Here is a 16493-nt window from a genome sequence, read left to right as displayed (position 1 = left end):
CAGAATAGTGCCCATAAATGTTTGGTGGGGATCAGATAAAAGGACGGATCCAGGAATCTTTTTTTTCACTTTCTTTAACATTGCGAGATTGGCTGTATTTCAACATTTACATTCATTATTCATTCATTCATTCCATTATGCATGGATCTCAATGAAAATAAATATCTGGCGTATTTAAGTGGCTCGTATCTATGAATGAGTACAATTTGATGCCGATCCAAACTAAAATCCCCATCTAGCAGAATAAGATGTGATTTATTTGATATTGGATTAGGCTTGATTTAATTAAAAGGGGACTGCTGGGCCTTGGCAGAGGTATGCACTCTTTTATTCAGTCACTTTTTACAGTCCAACAATTCATCAAGAAAGTACTTGTTAATCGCAGCCATATATTTCATATTTTTCAATTAATGGCAGAATATGTTTTGGCTCACTTTTTTCACTGTTTAATAGGTGATACCTCTGTGATGACACATTAAAGTGCTCCTCCAGGGGCTGTGTGTTTAAGGTAAACAAAACAAAAAATAAAGCAATAAACTGGGCCATAAATTCTATAAAATATACAAAGGTTTACATTTCCAGAGTGATTAACACCCCATTTATTCATGTCACTCACTAAATCAATGGACATGTAACATTTTCAAAGCATTACAGTGAATAAAAAAATACATTTTAAAAGCTACAAGGAATGTGACATTTTTAAAATAAAAAATACAATCAGTTGAGAATATCAGAGGCAGGTCTTCCTGCTTTAAATATACATTCATTTTTTTAAGACATCTTCACTAGCTGTAAAAGTACAAAAGCATGAAATAAAATTTGAACAGTCTCACGGTCTCTCCTGTATTATTTCTTCCACAGGAATTTCTCATTAGTCTTCCACAGACTCTTGCTCTCCTCTTCTCCAGAACGACTTCTAGCTGCAAACTTAGTGCTGATGCAAACCCTCTTCACTTCTGCCGGGTCTGTTAACCTGTTGATGCTCTCCTCATTACCCTCATTCAGGATGTCCCAGAAGTCTTTGCGACTTCGCTTTGATGCTGCCTGGTGTGTCGGTGGTGTGTTGTGTGACTTTGGAGAGGACAGAGTGTCTAAGAGATCTGCTGAACCAGAATCGGTGTTGTTGAGAATGATTCTGGATGTGCTTACTGACACTGAGGAGGCTGCAGGGGGTGTTTTTGGTGTTCCTCGATGCTGTGCACCCCTTGATTTGGGTTTTAACAAATCGTCGAGGATTGAGGTGTCCCCTATCAGATCTGTGAGGAAGGAATGGCGACTGGAGGTAGACGGAGCCTGCTCGGGAGGGGAAGGGGTGTGAGGCTTTTCTCTCTGACCTTGAAAGGGTTCACTGGTCTTGGAAGACAATTTTTGCTCTTGCTCCCTTTCCTGTGCTGTGGGTTTGGATAACGTGGTGGACCTGCCATGGCTGAGGTCCGCAGAAGAAGGGGTATCTCTGTCTGTGCGGTTCAGGAAAGCAGCAGCCTCCCCAGACCCCAGACCACGGCTGCTGGCCTGATCCGAGCCAAGACCACCACCAGCTCTGAAGGCTCCAGAACTAGAAACACTACCCTTCTTTGTCCTCTTGTGTCCTCTGGCACTGCAGACCCTCTCCTCCTGCTCCTCTGAATCCAGGCTTGGAACATCACTTAGAGGCTCGTGAACATTCTTTCGTGGGATCTTTTGCTTTTTCTGGGGTTCTTGAACATCATTTTGTGGGTTTCTAGGCTTTTTCTGTGGCACAGAAACATTGTTTTGGGGGTTTTCAGGCTTCTTCTGAGAATATTTAGGCCTTCTCTTGGCTTTCAGAACATCCTTTTGTGGGGTTCTGGTATCTGCTTCAGATTTTGTTGCAGCTGTTTTGGTGGATGTTGAGGAGGAGGTCTGTGCTGAATCAGGTTGTGGGAAGTTGTTTGTTACTGTATTAGCCAGGTTAGGGTGGTTCAGTGAAGAGTAATACTGTCGTAGCCAGGCCAGTCTCTGGGCTGAGTCTCTTCTCAGAATCTCCACAGCAAATTGATGGACTGAGGGAAAGTTGAATTTTTCCGCCATCTCCTCCAGCTGCCGCCTGCACACAAGCACGCAAATGACACAAAGACAGAAATGAGTAAGCAAAAAACATCCATGCATAAAAAAATGTGCTCGACAATGAAGGAAAAAACTTGTTACTTGTCACCACATTTACACCAAATTCAAAGCAGCTGACTTGAGATCAGCAGAATTTGGGACATGAGAGCATACTGTAACATCTGACAAAACATATTTTTCCTCTTACCTATAGTACTATTTATACAACTAGGTTGTTTTGGTGTGACTTGAGTTGGTTTTGGAGATAGATAGATGCCACTTGGCTTGTGCACGTGACAGCACAGGATGTAACCATGAATGGCGTCCTCCTCGGAAAGCACCGGACGCAGCTGTCAGCATGTGTAAATGCTCTGTGCAATAAAATGCAAAAAAACTTCTTTTTAGCACCCATGTTGCTCCCACACTCCGACGTGACGCACAGAAGTCCGAAGAACAACTTCCCAAGTCGGGAAACGGGACCATCCGAGGAGCACATTAATGCTGCATTGGCTTATTTATCTAGCCTCTCATCCACAAGTAGATGCACGCTTCCTTCTATGCAGTGATATGGTTGGCGGATTCCTAAAGGAAACTGTTCACAAAAAGGTCTGTGGCTTATCTTGAGTAACCGGGTCATGATTTCTGTCTAGAGAGATTGCTGTTGAGTTTTTCCAAAGGTATTTTGGCGCTTTGAGCACCACAAGCTGAATGCCATCTAGTTCTATTGTATTGTCTTAGAGATAAGGCAGACATTTCTACAGTCCATACCTCCAAAACACAGCAACTCCCACCAAAACAATCTAGATGGAAAAAGCACTACAAATAATAATTTTGGGGTGAACTGTCCCTTTAAAAAGCCACAAGGCCTATGCTATTAATCAAATATTCTGTGGGTCCATCAGGCCTACATTAGGATTAATAGTTGTCCACATATTCAGGCTCACATCCATCAGCCATGCAGTATGAGGTGTTTTTCCTGAGCTTCTAGGCAGTCATTAAAACTTTGGTCTAACCAAACTCTGGGACAGAAATACTTCAAAGTCACTGGTGGTGCAGCTGCATTATGGTGGTGTTATAACCATTTGTGGCTTCTACTGGAAAAACAATAAATAAAAGTAACGGCAGTAAAAGATGACGTGCATGTGGATTTAAATCATTAAACAGCGAGGTTAATTGAGGGGATATCAATATAACTAGTGTGTGTTTTTACTCCCTGGTGAGTCTCTGGGCAGAGATGCAGTCTTCCCCTCGGGGAGTGAGAATGGAGCCACAAAGGTGTCTGTGTGCGTGTGTATACGAGTGTTCGGGAAGGTAGAGGCGGAGGTGATGTAGCGGGACAGCCGTGTGTGTGTGAGTGCTGTGTTTGCAAATGCTTGTTAGGATGTCTGTGTGTGTATCCGTGTGGGTTTGGAAGTCCTCGGGCAATCATTTCTGGTCCGTCTCAGGAGGACTGTGGTTGTGGAAGAGGAAAACTCCTGCACTGTTGGGCCTGAACATAACTGGGTAATCTTTGGCATGATGCTGGGAAATAGGTGGAAGGGAAAGCTCAGAGGTGGTCTCTCGCTAAACACACACACACACACACACACATACACACAATTCCTGAGGCCCAGGTGGGGGTGCTCAACACCATATCTGTGGTGAGTTTTGGCCTACTTCCCTACACTGCCAGGAATACAACTCTTCCGACTAAACTCTTCACACCCCCTTTCCCTCCTTTCATCCACTGGCGTGCTTTAATCCAATTCATTCTGTTGCAGGCCCCCTTATCTTAAATCATTTGTCCTACCCTACGCTCCTGTATCCTTCTGGTAAATCCATCATCTCATCTTATACAAAGTGCCCTTTTCGTTTTGCGTTATCTTAACTGCTACTGCTTGTTCTTTCCTCTTCAATTCAACTCCCCTGAATACCTTTTCATTACCTGCTTATGGCCAGGGGAGTCTCTCCGACGATGAAGGTGGTGTGTCTGGTGTGGTGCACACTCTTGTTGGCGAAGGTGACTGGATGGTCCACATTGGGCTTCTCCAGTCTGACGGTAGAAGGGCAAGGTGGACTGTCTGGTGGGCTCTCTGACAGGCTCTGGTAAAATCAAACAAGAGTGAAGGTTTATTGAAGCAGTATTTTTGCCTCAGACTCAATCTGTTTTTGTTTTTCAGTTTTTAGGTTTTTTTTTGCTTTTAGCCCTTATTCAGACATAATGGCTTTGAGTTTTTGACCAGATCTAGGATCAGCATGAAATTGGACTCACTTATAGATACCAGCCAAATACGCCTGAGGATTTAATCAAGATCCTTATATAATTCCCTGAGAAATGTTCGAAAATGTCAATAAACAACCCTATCTCACGATGATTTATCCAGATCCGCACCAAAAGTTAATGGGGTCTATTCTGGGCCAAGAACTCCATCCAAGTTTCCTGGAGATCCGTTCCGTAGTTTTTGTTTAACTTTGTTGAAAAACCAACCAACTAACAAACGGACACGGATGAAAGCATAGCTTCCTTGGCGGAGGTAATAAATATGATTTACTGACATTATTTAGCAAGCAAGAAAAGGAAAATTAAGGATTAAGGGCTCCTTTCAGCTCAAATCACACCAAATCATACATGTTTTACTTATGTGGTACCATCTATTTATCAGACTACAACTTTAGAAAGTTTTATTATTAGTCTGATTTGGACTTATGTAGAGATGACAGCTATCAACCCAATAAAACAGAGCTCGATGATATTTGATCACACTCTGCAAATTAAATAAAAAATCCAAAAATCAAGACAAAATAAACTACACAAATCCTTTTAATGAACCATTTGTTTGAAAATATTTTCCCCGTTTGCTCACCAGCTGTCTCTTTCCACTGATCAGTACTGCTGGCTAAGATGTGCAGGCTTAAGTTGACATGATAGTGGATATAAACATGCAGAACCGGGACCACAGATTTGAATTTACCTGACCTACACTGTTGAGCATCACTGAACTTTAGTAAAGCTACGAAGAACAGTATCTGTTTACATCCACTCTCATGTCAAAGTGAGCATGTTTGTCTGATACAGTTCTGGCAAGCCATCCTGCATGCCAATATGCAATTGCCAAGCACACTTTGGTAGTAAACAGGTCTAAATGACACTGTTTACAGCGAGGTCTGTGGATTACCAAGTAATCCTGTCACAGTTTCTGGAAAAATATATTCCTGTTAAGTTTTTCCAGTTGTAATTTAATTTATCTAATGTAATTTGTGATGTCAAAAAGTCATCCCAATTCAACTTCAAAACATAACATGTGACAGGAAAAATGTATTCATGAAAAGTATTTTGGGTGAACTGATCCTTTAACTAGCCATAAGCACATGGGTGCAGTGCTGGGTCAGAGTAGATCACTGAAGCAGAAGGCAGTACTGTACCTCTATGTCGCCCAGAAGGTGATTGGCCGGGAGCTGAGAGTACATCTTGAGTTTGAACACGTCTCGTACGGCAGCTCTACTGATCAGCTCCTCTGCTTTGCTCCCGCCCACCACTCGCTGGTTAGAGTGCGTATACAGCACTTCCTGTACGCCCCCTTTAAAACAGAAATATACTTTGTTAATGTTTATATTAAGTTCATTAAAATTATTAATATATATATAAGTCGGTGTTGTATCTGACCTAGCACACTGTCGATAGTGACATCCTTTCCTTTGGATGATGGACTTTGCAGACTGGTGAATGAAACAGCTTTGGATGATCCTGCTCGTCTCTCAGCCCCGTCGTTTGTTGCAGCTCTTCGCCCGTCTTTTGGCAACTCAACTCTGGATCTTTCTGTCTGTGGAGATGTGAAGTGACATCCTGCGGGTCTCGCTTTCTTAACAGGAGTGTGTTCATCTTCTGAAGATGTGAATGTCTCTATTTCTTCTGAGTATTTGGATCTAGCCTTGTCCCTGACACTAGAACTTAGCCGCTTTCTGTTACAGTCCAGTCTTCCTCTCCCTTTGTCTCCTCCTTTAGTGTTTGAATCAAAAGCGTCCCTCTTGGGCCCCGACAACGCCTCTAAGTCCAAATCCTCAGATTCATCGGAGTAACCCTCAAAGTGATGCACTCTTGGAATTGTAGTGTTGAGCTTGTTAGGTTTCTTTTTGTATGGTGAAGAAATTTCATCGCTCTCCTCAAACACAGTAATTTTCTTATTTGTCCATCCTTTCTGGCCCTGTCTCTCACTCTGTTTCACCAGAGAAACCCTTTCTCGTCTTCCTCCATGCCTTTTCTCCCTTTCTTCCTTGTCTGAACCACTGGAGAGGTCCCTGGTTTTTGTTCCCATTTTAGAAAGACAGACTGCACCGTTTCCTGTATTGGAGCTCTTGCAGATGCCAGAGGAGGTACCCTCCCTCTTTTGATCCTCAACATCTTCCTCAAAGGGGCTTTCTTCAACACTGCTGTCCCCTTCTCCTAACTCTGGTTTTCCTTTAACTCCTTCAAGTAGTCTGGAGAAACCGTGCTGGAAGAGACTCAATCGACTAGGACCAGTGGCAGCATTCCCACCCCTGTTGCCATCCACTGCACTTGGATTTGACGTCCTGCTCTTAAACCCCTGCACCACCTCATCCTCTTCACTCCCACTGCTGAAGTCCAGCACTCTTTCGGGGACCTTTGCAGCAACTCTGTTCTCCTTTGCTGGTTCATCATCCCGTACAGGGCCATCTCTAGGTGGAGAACATCCAGGTTCCTTAAATAAAGCAGTAGAAAGAAACAGCTAAAGAAAGGTAGGGAAAGTAGTGCGAGAACGTTAAATAAGCTGTTTATAAACTGTGTGCACCAAAAGGCTACAAATTCCTCACTTCCCTTCTTCATGCCATCTTTCAGTGGACGAGCCCATGTGAGATTTCATTGTGTAACACAAAGCAGATGTTTGTAACAATAAATCATAATCAACATCGATGTGACATCTGCCCTCCATCATGATGTAATGAAGAAAACCAAAAAGGGGTCATAACATTTCCTGTCGATATATAAATGGCCCTTTGTGAGAGCGACCACCAACACTGATTGTAATTTCACAAAATTTGCCAACTTCATGTCTTGCGCCCAGTTCTGCTGCTGTACTCGTGTGCATGTTGGTGCTTACATGCCTGGAGCCTCTTTCTGTGCGTGTTAAGGCACCCCAGTGTATTCTGTGTTTTTGAAAGAATCTGAATGGCCTCAGCGGAGCAGCAGCAGCCCTGTAAAAAGGACCTGGCTGGGAACAGGATGATAAGGGGTATCACTGTGTAAATAAATAGCTGAAAAAGCAGAAGATAGACTTCAGTGTGGTCTGCTGCTTCCATTAGGACACGTAAGTAATTGCATCCAGCTGTTTCACACAGCATCAGAGGGAAACACAGTGAGAGGCAGACAAAGCCTTGTCCTTCAGTTTGGATAAAACAAAAAGAATTGAACGTGAAAATGTTTTTGTAAGCTAGTGAAACTAAACCCAAAATATTTTGCTGTGTGTGCTTGGATGGTTTCTGTAACAAGTTTGTAGTCTTCATACCGACAGAGAGCGGAGGCCGTGGTCTGCTTCAATTCAGTCAGTTACAATGGACACCAATTTTGACAGCATGAATGAATGCATGGCAAAAGAAGCATAAAAACTTTCAAACAATATCCTGAAACACTAATCTAATGAAAACATTCATACTTAAAGCAAAAACACCACTTCAAGGAAACTTGGTGTGGTTGAAAGATTCTCTCTTCTTTTAGTAGAAGCTGTTTCTCTCATAAATGAGGCATGTGTCATTTTGAATAAACCCCTTAAAGAGAATAGGAAGATTATAAAACAAAGAATGATTGAAGAGGAAGCAATACAGAAAAAAAAATTGGAGCAAAAAGGCAGAAAAAGTTGAATGAGATTATGTGGGTTGGTTGACTGACAGACAGGAAGGTCCCTGTTTGAGGTATCCCCTCTTTCACGTGGGAATGAGAGAATAAGTGGGCCGCCTGGGAAAGAAGACGGAGTGAGGGATGGGAAAGATGGGTGCCCTATGTTCCGGGTCTCTGAGAACGGCAGAGTTACTCACGCTAACTCCCTTGGTCTCCTCCTCCTCTTTTCCTTCGCCTGTGTGTGTGCTGGTTGTGATTACACCGGCCTCTACTTGTCCTTCTCGCTGACAGGAAGAACAAAAGTGAGACATGCATTTAGAAAAACTCAAACATTTCATTATGTTACATCAACATTCATCAACAAAAGAGTTTGTTGTCTTCAGTACAGTAATTTAGAGAAAGAAAAAAAAAAGTTGTTGACTGTTTTGTGAGACCTTGTATTCTGACTGAGGATACCAGTCAATATCATCAATCAAACAGCGAGGGGGCATGTTCAGTGGGCTATCTAACCTCTAGTATCTTGCGGGTGAGGCATGTCCCTTGGGTCTGCAGCCTGAAGAGGTTTTTGATCCCGAACAGCTCCCCCTTATGGACACCTTGCCCCTGCACTGCCTCGAAGTACCGTCGTGCACTCTCCTTGCCCACAACTGAACTCTGTAATTGCTGAAAGAAGAGAAAGTGGCGAGAAGTTTTGTGGCGCTTCAGTATTTTCTGTCAAAATTTTTGATTTATACAGTTGGTAAACCTTTCTCTTCTTTTGTGCTGCACCAACTATCTCACACGAAGTAAAGGAGGTGACCACACAATATCAAGACATGTATCATTTGTGCATTATGATTATATGAATATAATTACCTGTTTGTAAACCTGTCTGAGGTAGATGACCTCCTCTACAGTCCCCAGTGAGATCAGCCTAAGAACAGTCACATCCCTGCACTGGCCGATACGATACGCCCTGAAAAGAGACACAAACACATCAACACACAGGCACCAAGCATATAAATAGGAAAAAACCTGTGTTTGTTTATGTTTAGATATCAGATGTGATGCTATGCTGGCAGCGCTAGTACTTTTTGAGGCTAGTCAGGACAAGCAACAACAGACTACTTTTGCAAAAGTCTGTCAAGATATGGCACACAACCTACCTGTCAATAGCCTGAAGGTCACTGGCTGGGTTCCATGTGGGGTCAAATAGCACTACAACATTGGCCCCTACAAAGTTAAGACCAAGACCACCCGCCCTGATAGAACAAAAGGTCAGTTATCAGTTTAAAATAAAAAATAAAAACATGTTGAAATAAAATCAACAGCAGCATACACATTATTAAATGTCCCCATATCTGGCATGTTAGTCGAGCTTAATTTGTGAAATATGAAATATAAGGAAACTCTTCTTCTCGATTGTTATTGTTTGACTTACATGGTGGAAACCAGGCAGAGGTTGATGTGAGAGGAGCTGTTGAACTCTTTGACGATCTGAACTCTTTCTTTGGCTTTAGTGTTTCCGTCCAACCTGCTGTAGTCCAGCCCCTCTGCCATGCAGTAGCTCTGCAGCACATCTAATAGCTGACAGGTTCAAAACACACGACAAACAACTGTGAGGGGTTTAGAGCACAGGAATCAAGAGTGTAGAAATGGCATCTCTACATCTTTTAGGTGTAATCACTCAGAGTTTGTATAAGACATTTTCTGTGCAATATTCAACTGTTGTTTGTAGCATTTGTTTATACTGTTAACCATTTTAATTTTTTACCTGTTCTGATATTACTCAATATTATCTACATTGTGTATATTTCTAGTGGTATTTCTGTTTCTATATGTATATTTATAGTTGTCACGTATAGTTTGAATGCACATATCTTTTACAGTTATTTTAATATTTTAGAACTTTCTTACTTTTATTTCTTATTATTTTTCTCTAATTATATCTTTTTACAATCTTTCCATAGTGTGATATTTCTGTTCTAAAAGGAGCAACTGTAATGTACCCAGTTTCCCCCGAGGGTATCAATAAATTATTTCTGATTCAGATTCTGAAAATGTGAACGCTTGACAAACAAATGTAATGAAAAATAAACAGAATATCCCCTGGCTTGTATATTTATAGATATTCCATAGGGGTCATACTGAGCAGAAATCAAAACTGTATGGATTCCCATAAAAGCAAAACATAGGCCGTGAAAATATGACCTCATAGCAGCCAGAAATGTTATCATACTGTCTCAGGTGACGGCAGCCATTAGACTCTACAGAGTATAATTATCTTAAAAACTCTAATCGCCCTCACTTATAAAACCCAAGGCTTATATTTTAATCTATGTCATGAGAAAATTGTGACTCCTGCTACTATTTTCTCTGTAAACAAATCATCTGCTCTGACAGCGGTGGCAATTAAGAGTGTGTGTTTAAGGCTGTTGCTGTGATGAAATGTTGAATGGATGTGACTGGATATAAAGCTCTAAAACCAACAATCATACTCGATCTCTGACACCATCTGAAAATCCCTTACAGATAACATCACTGCCCTGCTGCTCATCCAACTCTCACACAATAAATATCTCTGCAATCGCAAGGGCAAACTCTGTGATGCCCAAAAAATATGATTTCAATAAAAACAAACACGGCTCTCACCTTGGTTGAGAGAGAAAAAAGAAGCACTTTATCTCTCCTTTGCAGATAGAATTTGAGCAGCTTCTGCAAAACCTGAAAGGGAATACAGATACATTCAACCACAATGAAACAGCCAATAATGAGCAGGTGACTGAGCCTTTGTTCCCAAATTGTACCTTCATCTTTCCACTGTACATCGGGTCCGACAAGGCCTCAAACGCTTCATTTTTGCATCTCTGCACAAAGTCTGGAAACTTTTGGAATACCTTCGCACAAATGGCAGCAACATACTTTTCCTGGAAGACACAAATGAGTCGCAATCACATGAGGATGAACTTCTGGAAAAGCTGTCCAGGAACTAACTCTGAGGTATATTAAACCAGTTGTAGGGCAACATGTCTCTACCTGCTTCTTGCTGGTGGCTGCAGTGGATTGAAGCAGTGCTACATGGTTGGCAACCTTCCTCAATATGGCCAAGTAGCTGAAGTACAGATTTTTCATTTCTACCCCTTCTGAGTTTGTCTGCAATGAAATAATATTACATCACTTAAGAGCTCAATCTGACCCCTGAAAGTAAAAAAAGAAGACAAAACTCAGCATACAACAGCAAACAATGGTAAAAAGGGGTGAACTTACTTTATAGCAGCAGCCTCTACGGGTGCGTCTGCTTTGACAGTCACATTTCTCTGAAGACCTCAGCAGTAACGTCACATCTTCAGTGTCCAGCACCGTCTGATACACAGTCTGCTGAAAATCTGTCAGAGAGCAATATACTACCTAGAAGAAAACACATCACAGAATTTCTTTGAGGCTTAAATACGTCATACACCTTAATTACTATATTACAATAAGGAAATGATAAAGTCTGGTTTGACTTCACCAATCTTACCCTGTCATCCTTCTTAGGCAGCTGTCCCTTGATGAGAGCTTTAGTCCTTCTGAGGAACCAGTGGGAAATTTTCCTCACCAGAGCTCTGACGGTCTTCCTCCCTGTAGCTAAGGAACGTTTGGTTGCACTGTGCCTCTGCCCTTGTTCAATCGGATCAGAAAACTTGCACTTGAAATGTCCTAAGCTGCCAAGACAACCAGGTATGGCCCTAAATAGAAAAAAAAAATTGCAAATTGCAACCACATCACTTCCACAACAGAGAACAAAATGATTGAAAAGTGACTGTAAATATGCAAAAGACACATGTAATATAAAAGTCTCTTAACCTACCAGTCCATGACACACCACAGCTCCTCAAGGTTGTTTTGTAAGATGGTGCCAGTGAGGCCAATTCTGATCTGATGAAAACACAAGTGCAAAGCTTCCATTAAAAGCATGGTCCAAAATGCAAAGTTAAACTTACCATTTTATTAGCAGCATGTTATAATGGTGGCACCATTCAACATATTTTCTATACAGCAGAACATAGGATTATCACTTCATAATGACACCAGCAGTAGACCATCACAAAAAAAAAAAGCTATCTGACCTTACTTTTCAGATCCTTCATGGCCTGAGTGATCTGAGAGTTTGGATTTTTTATCTTGTGGGCTTCATCCACAACTACAGCAGACCAGTCAATGCTGCAGGGAGAGCAAAGGTGTATTTTAGTAAAATGCTTAAGTACCAAAATAAATAGTTACAAAAACGAATTTGTCACCTTTTTGTTGTTTGTGTGTGTTGAGCATTGTTCTTACTTATTAAACTGATCCAGACAAAGGCGCAGAGTCTCGTAGGTAGTGAGAGCAATCTCAACGCGTCCCTTCTTGATGCGAGCCAGCTCCTCCTCTTTCCTCAACCCGTGGACCACCACACACTGGAAGTGACCCCATGTGTCCAGTTCATCTTTCCAGTTATAAAGCACCGACAGCGGGGCCACAATCAGGAACACCTAAACCAGATCACGGAAACATTAAAACATGCAGATGAAAAGTCAACACTCACTGACGTCTGAAGCTTTACACTACTGCTGTACTTGACTGAATGTGACTGGTATATGAAAATCAATTATTTATCCTTAAATTAATGTTTCTTTATGCATACTTTAATACTCACTTTCTTGGGTTTACTTTGCTTGGAGGGCAGCTGACTCTGCAGAAATTCAGGCCTGTTTTTCTGGATGTCCTCCCATGTGCCTGTTTTGTGCAGCACAGCAGCCAGGAAACCTATGACCTAAGATAAAATAAATAAAAAGTCAATATGGTAAAGAGAATAGCGAGAGAAACAGCTATGTGGAGAAAAATGCTTAAATATAAAAATATTAAAGGTTCCATACAGTAGAAATTGAGATTTCCTAGCTTTTCTGATTATAAAGAATGTCTAGGTGCTATGTTAATCAAAACGCTAAATCCATGGGGCCTGTATTCAGAAACTGGGCCTTTAAACGAGCCGCCAGGTTGTGATGACAAAGCTCTACAGTCACCACCCTCAGCCATGCTCCCAGCATGAGGCAAAGCTGATGCAGAACCAGTGGTAGTGCCTGCTCAGGCCTGTGAGAACTGACCAATCAGAGCATATTGGGCCTTCTAGAGCAGGCGCCTTAAAGAAACAGGGACTAAAACAAATCATTCAAAGCGTAAATAAAGGTGTTGCTGCAATGCAAAATATGGGAATGTGTTATTTCACCATTAAAGCATGCAAACATTCTGCAGTGGACACCCAAAATCAAAGCATGAACCTGAAAATGTGCAAAGTATGAGACCTTTGGAATAATTGTGAAAACAGTTTTGCAGCTAGTGTGCTTTGTACCTGTACAGTTTTTCCCAGGCCCATGTCGTCACCCAGGATACAACCTCTGGACCGCATGTAGTTGTTGTGAATGAACCTGATCCCTTCTCTCTGGTAATCCCTCAGGTATCTGTTGATGGTGTAGGGGACTCTGTCTCCATCAACACCACTCAGCTTTAAGGGGACACACAGCCTGGGGTCTGTGATGCTGCTGGGAAACACAGGTTTCTCCTGGTTGAAGTGATTCAAGCCTGGTCTCATTAGTTTTGAGACAGGTACAGCTTCCTCCTCTTCTTCATCGGTGAACAGCACCCATGCTATGGGGTCGTTATTATGAGAGGTGGTCGGTCTCTGAATGGTGGCTTCTCGCAGGGTGCCATCTCTCGGGTCAGGAGCCAGACAGGTGTCACCTGTGCGCCATGTTTCTATGACAAAATATACACATTTTATTAGTTAGTCAATACTTACTTACAGCAAATTAGGCTTATCATTTACTATCTGCAGAGACTTAAGGTTGTGTGACAACCTTTCAAACCTTTCCCAGCTGAAGAAGTTGAAGCCATCAGGGTGTCTTGAAAGCTTCCTCTTCTTCATGTGGAGAAAAAGAAATCACTGTAGCATGCTAGCTAGCTTGATTAGCTTAGCTTAGCTTTACAGCAGAAGAAAGAAGGAGCGACTGATATAAAAACGGAAAACTAAGTTTCTGTAAGTCATTTAATTCCCAGCGAGTCACTTAATCCTCCGTTTGAGTTCATTTATCAGGCGAAAAGTCTCACAGACACTGAGCAGGAGCAGCTGCAGCTCCTCTGCTGCTGCTGGCTGAGTGTTTATGTAGTTTTACAACGAGCGCCGCACTTTCGTACGATTTCACCGACTTAAAAATAAAATTAAAAATGTATAAGTCTGCTCTAAAAATTAGCCACTTCAAAATATTTTTTAAACAATAACAGTTTTCATGTTTCGGTCGTTTTTTTACATGGCAAATGTCCCTGTCCTACATTGTGTCGAAAGTGCTGTGTAGTATCTAAAAGTTACATTTCTAGAAAGTTAAATGACAGAAATGTGAGGAGCAGTCAGAGTGAGATGATAACAGTAATGGCCTTCAAAATGCTCTTCCAGGGAGTATATAAGATATCCATAAATGATAGATAGATAGATAGATAGATAGATAGATAGATAGATAGATAGATGGGCCATGGGCCAAACTGCTACTGTATTCAATTATATTGTATTGTGTTGTAATGGTAAGATAGAGAATGTTACTAAGATCCCAAGTTCCTTTAATCCCCTTATTAATAATTACGGATCCTATATTTAAAGAGCATGTTTGCCTCACAAGACAATTTTAAAATGTCATCCTCCCATGTGTAATTTACATTGATAAAGCCTAACTGCACTATTGTAATGTCATGTGCAGTTACTGTTTAGAATGATACTGGTAATCCTAAATATGTTTGCATGTTTTTATTTTTATGCCTTTACATTTACATTTTTTTTTTTATATGTATCTTATGAATTCTTATACACTGTTGTTTTATGTCCTAGTAGCTACTGGGTTTTCCAGTCCCAGGCCACACTTTGAAGAGAAGCGAAGAGTTATTTGACTACAAAGTAATAAAACATCTGCTAAGATGATTTTATCAATCTTACTCTTTTAAATACTTGGTTTTCTATTTGACCATAAACCTTGGATAACTTTAAAAAAAAAAAACGAAAAAAAAAAAACACACAACAGCATCATCACATCAACCACTGCTGATCAACAGCCACGTCACACACAAGTCTTGACAGTAGGTGAAAATAAAGAAATATTTATTGAACGCACACAAAAGACCTGAGACTTGGCGATTTGTCGAATTACAGTAAATGGAGTGTGAAGAGACCTGTTTGCTTGTCTTCTGGGTTTAAGATGATGGCCATCAATAAGCTCACTTTTGTCTGTTGCTATGCAGAACAGGCTTGTAAACACACAGGCACACTGTCTCAGTTCTCCATCCCCGATTAGACTTTCCCTAAACGTTGGCCGTGGTGCTCCAGATGAGGCACGACTAGGTCCGCTTCTCGACATGGTACACTGCCATACAAAAATGGAACTTTTTGTTCCTGTTTTCTCAACACTGGGAATTTATAGGGCAGCTGCCACAGATGTTCTCATAAAGAAGGCCCAAACACTGATGTCAAACGGTTTACATACTGCACTAGATCTCACACACACTTGTTCTCTCACTGAACCGCGAGAGCTTTCTCTGGCTTCATTTATAATAATACATTACCACTCAAGCAGATACAGTTGGGATAAATAGATCATTGGCCGCAGTTAAGAAGTTCTCCTCAACAGTCATTTTCACAGATGAGTAGCTGTTTGTCGAGTGACTGTGTCACACGGACCATGTTGGGCTTTGGTTTTATTTTCTGAAATTGCTTTTAAACTTAAATGTAGCTTTGCATCTTCCTAAGTTCGGCGAAAACGTGGTACGTTCCATTTTATGAAAACTTTAAACATTTTTGACTTTGAAGTGACACAATACTGACTTCTCTCCTGTTGATGACTGTTAAAAAAACTGCTACAAACCAAAATTTAACCAAAACTGTCTACATTTTTTTCCCTGTCGTGGTCAAAATGTAAAAATCAGTACATAGAAGACACAAAGGTTTCACGTTTTGAGTCTTGCATCTTCAATCCTTTGAGAAAAAGAACAACTTTTCACACACGAATGAAATTTGATAAAATGATGCAAACATGCATCTTCTGAAAGACGAAGAAGTAACCAAATCCTTTACTCAAGTAAAAGAAGTAACATCAAATCAAAGCACAGATGTATTATAAGCTTAATGTAATTAAAAGTCTAGTCTGTAGGAAATAGTGGTATCTTGCAGTGTGGTTACAGATTGCAACAAACAAAATACCCCCTCTCCTACCCTCCCCTACAAAGGTGGCTAAAAACATGAAAAAAAGTAAAAGGCTCTCAATGTTTGTTGTGTCCATTCTGAGTTACTCTAGAAACATTGCAACTCTGTCGAAGAGGACCGCTCACTCTGTAGATCTCTGTAAGTCTCCATCTAAGGTAACGAAATTGATGCATAGATGTGTACAAATCAATTTAATGTTCTCATTCTCATTCTCATTTGTTTTCTGTTGTGAAATATAATCTCTAAAAATGCATCATATTTTATTTGTAGATTTGTTTTCCGATGAATGGAAATTTGTGCACTGTCCCATTCACTTGCTGTCAGAAAACAAAAACAAAAAAACACCATTTTGGGATACAGAAC

General features: G+C 41.1%; 1 protein-coding gene across 3 annotated transcripts; it reads right to left on the bottom strand.

Annotated features, from left to right (window-relative positions):
- Nucleotides 1-306: 306 nt before the first annotated feature.
- ercc6l2 (excision repair cross-complementation group 6-like 2) lies at nucleotides 307-14044 on the bottom strand. Of its 3 annotated transcripts, none has more exons than XM_084359406.1 (20): nucleotides 13747-14044; nucleotides 13242-13645; nucleotides 12549-12665; nucleotides 12191-12384; nucleotides 11983-12076; nucleotides 11724-11791; nucleotides 11394-11601; nucleotides 11141-11281; nucleotides 10910-11026; nucleotides 10681-10800; nucleotides 10526-10597; nucleotides 9315-9460; nucleotides 9040-9135; nucleotides 8750-8849; nucleotides 8405-8557; nucleotides 8092-8178; nucleotides 5708-6761; nucleotides 5467-5621; nucleotides 3989-4146; nucleotides 307-2065 (listed from the first exon to the last, which is right to left on the bottom strand). In XM_084359406.1, the coding sequence occupies exons 1-20, from the start codon at nucleotides 13781-13783 to the stop codon at nucleotides 847-849; spliced, it is 4740 nt and encodes a 1579-aa protein (XP_084215532.1). In that variant the 5' UTR covers nucleotides 13784-14044; the 3' UTR covers nucleotides 307-846. The 3 variants fall into 3 exon arrangements, with proteins under 3 accessions (XP_084215532.1, XP_084215533.1, XP_084215534.1); XM_084359407.1 differs by having other exon boundaries at nucleotides 13756-14044; XM_084359408.1 differs by lacking the exons at nucleotides 12191-12384; nucleotides 12549-12665; nucleotides 13242-13645; nucleotides 13747-14044 and having other exon boundaries at nucleotides 11988-12006.
- Between the last annotated feature and the right edge of the window lie 2449 nt (nucleotides 14045-16493).

The sequence above is a fragment of the Pagrus pagrus genome (assembly GCF_965226575.1).
Source record: "Pagrus pagrus genome assembly, chromosome: 8".
NCBI classification, from domain to species: domain Eukaryota; kingdom Metazoa; phylum Chordata; class Actinopteri; order Spariformes; family Sparidae; genus Pagrus; species Pagrus pagrus.
Note: the sequence above shows the minus strand (reverse complement) of the source record. Positions and strands in the feature narration are given on the sequence as shown.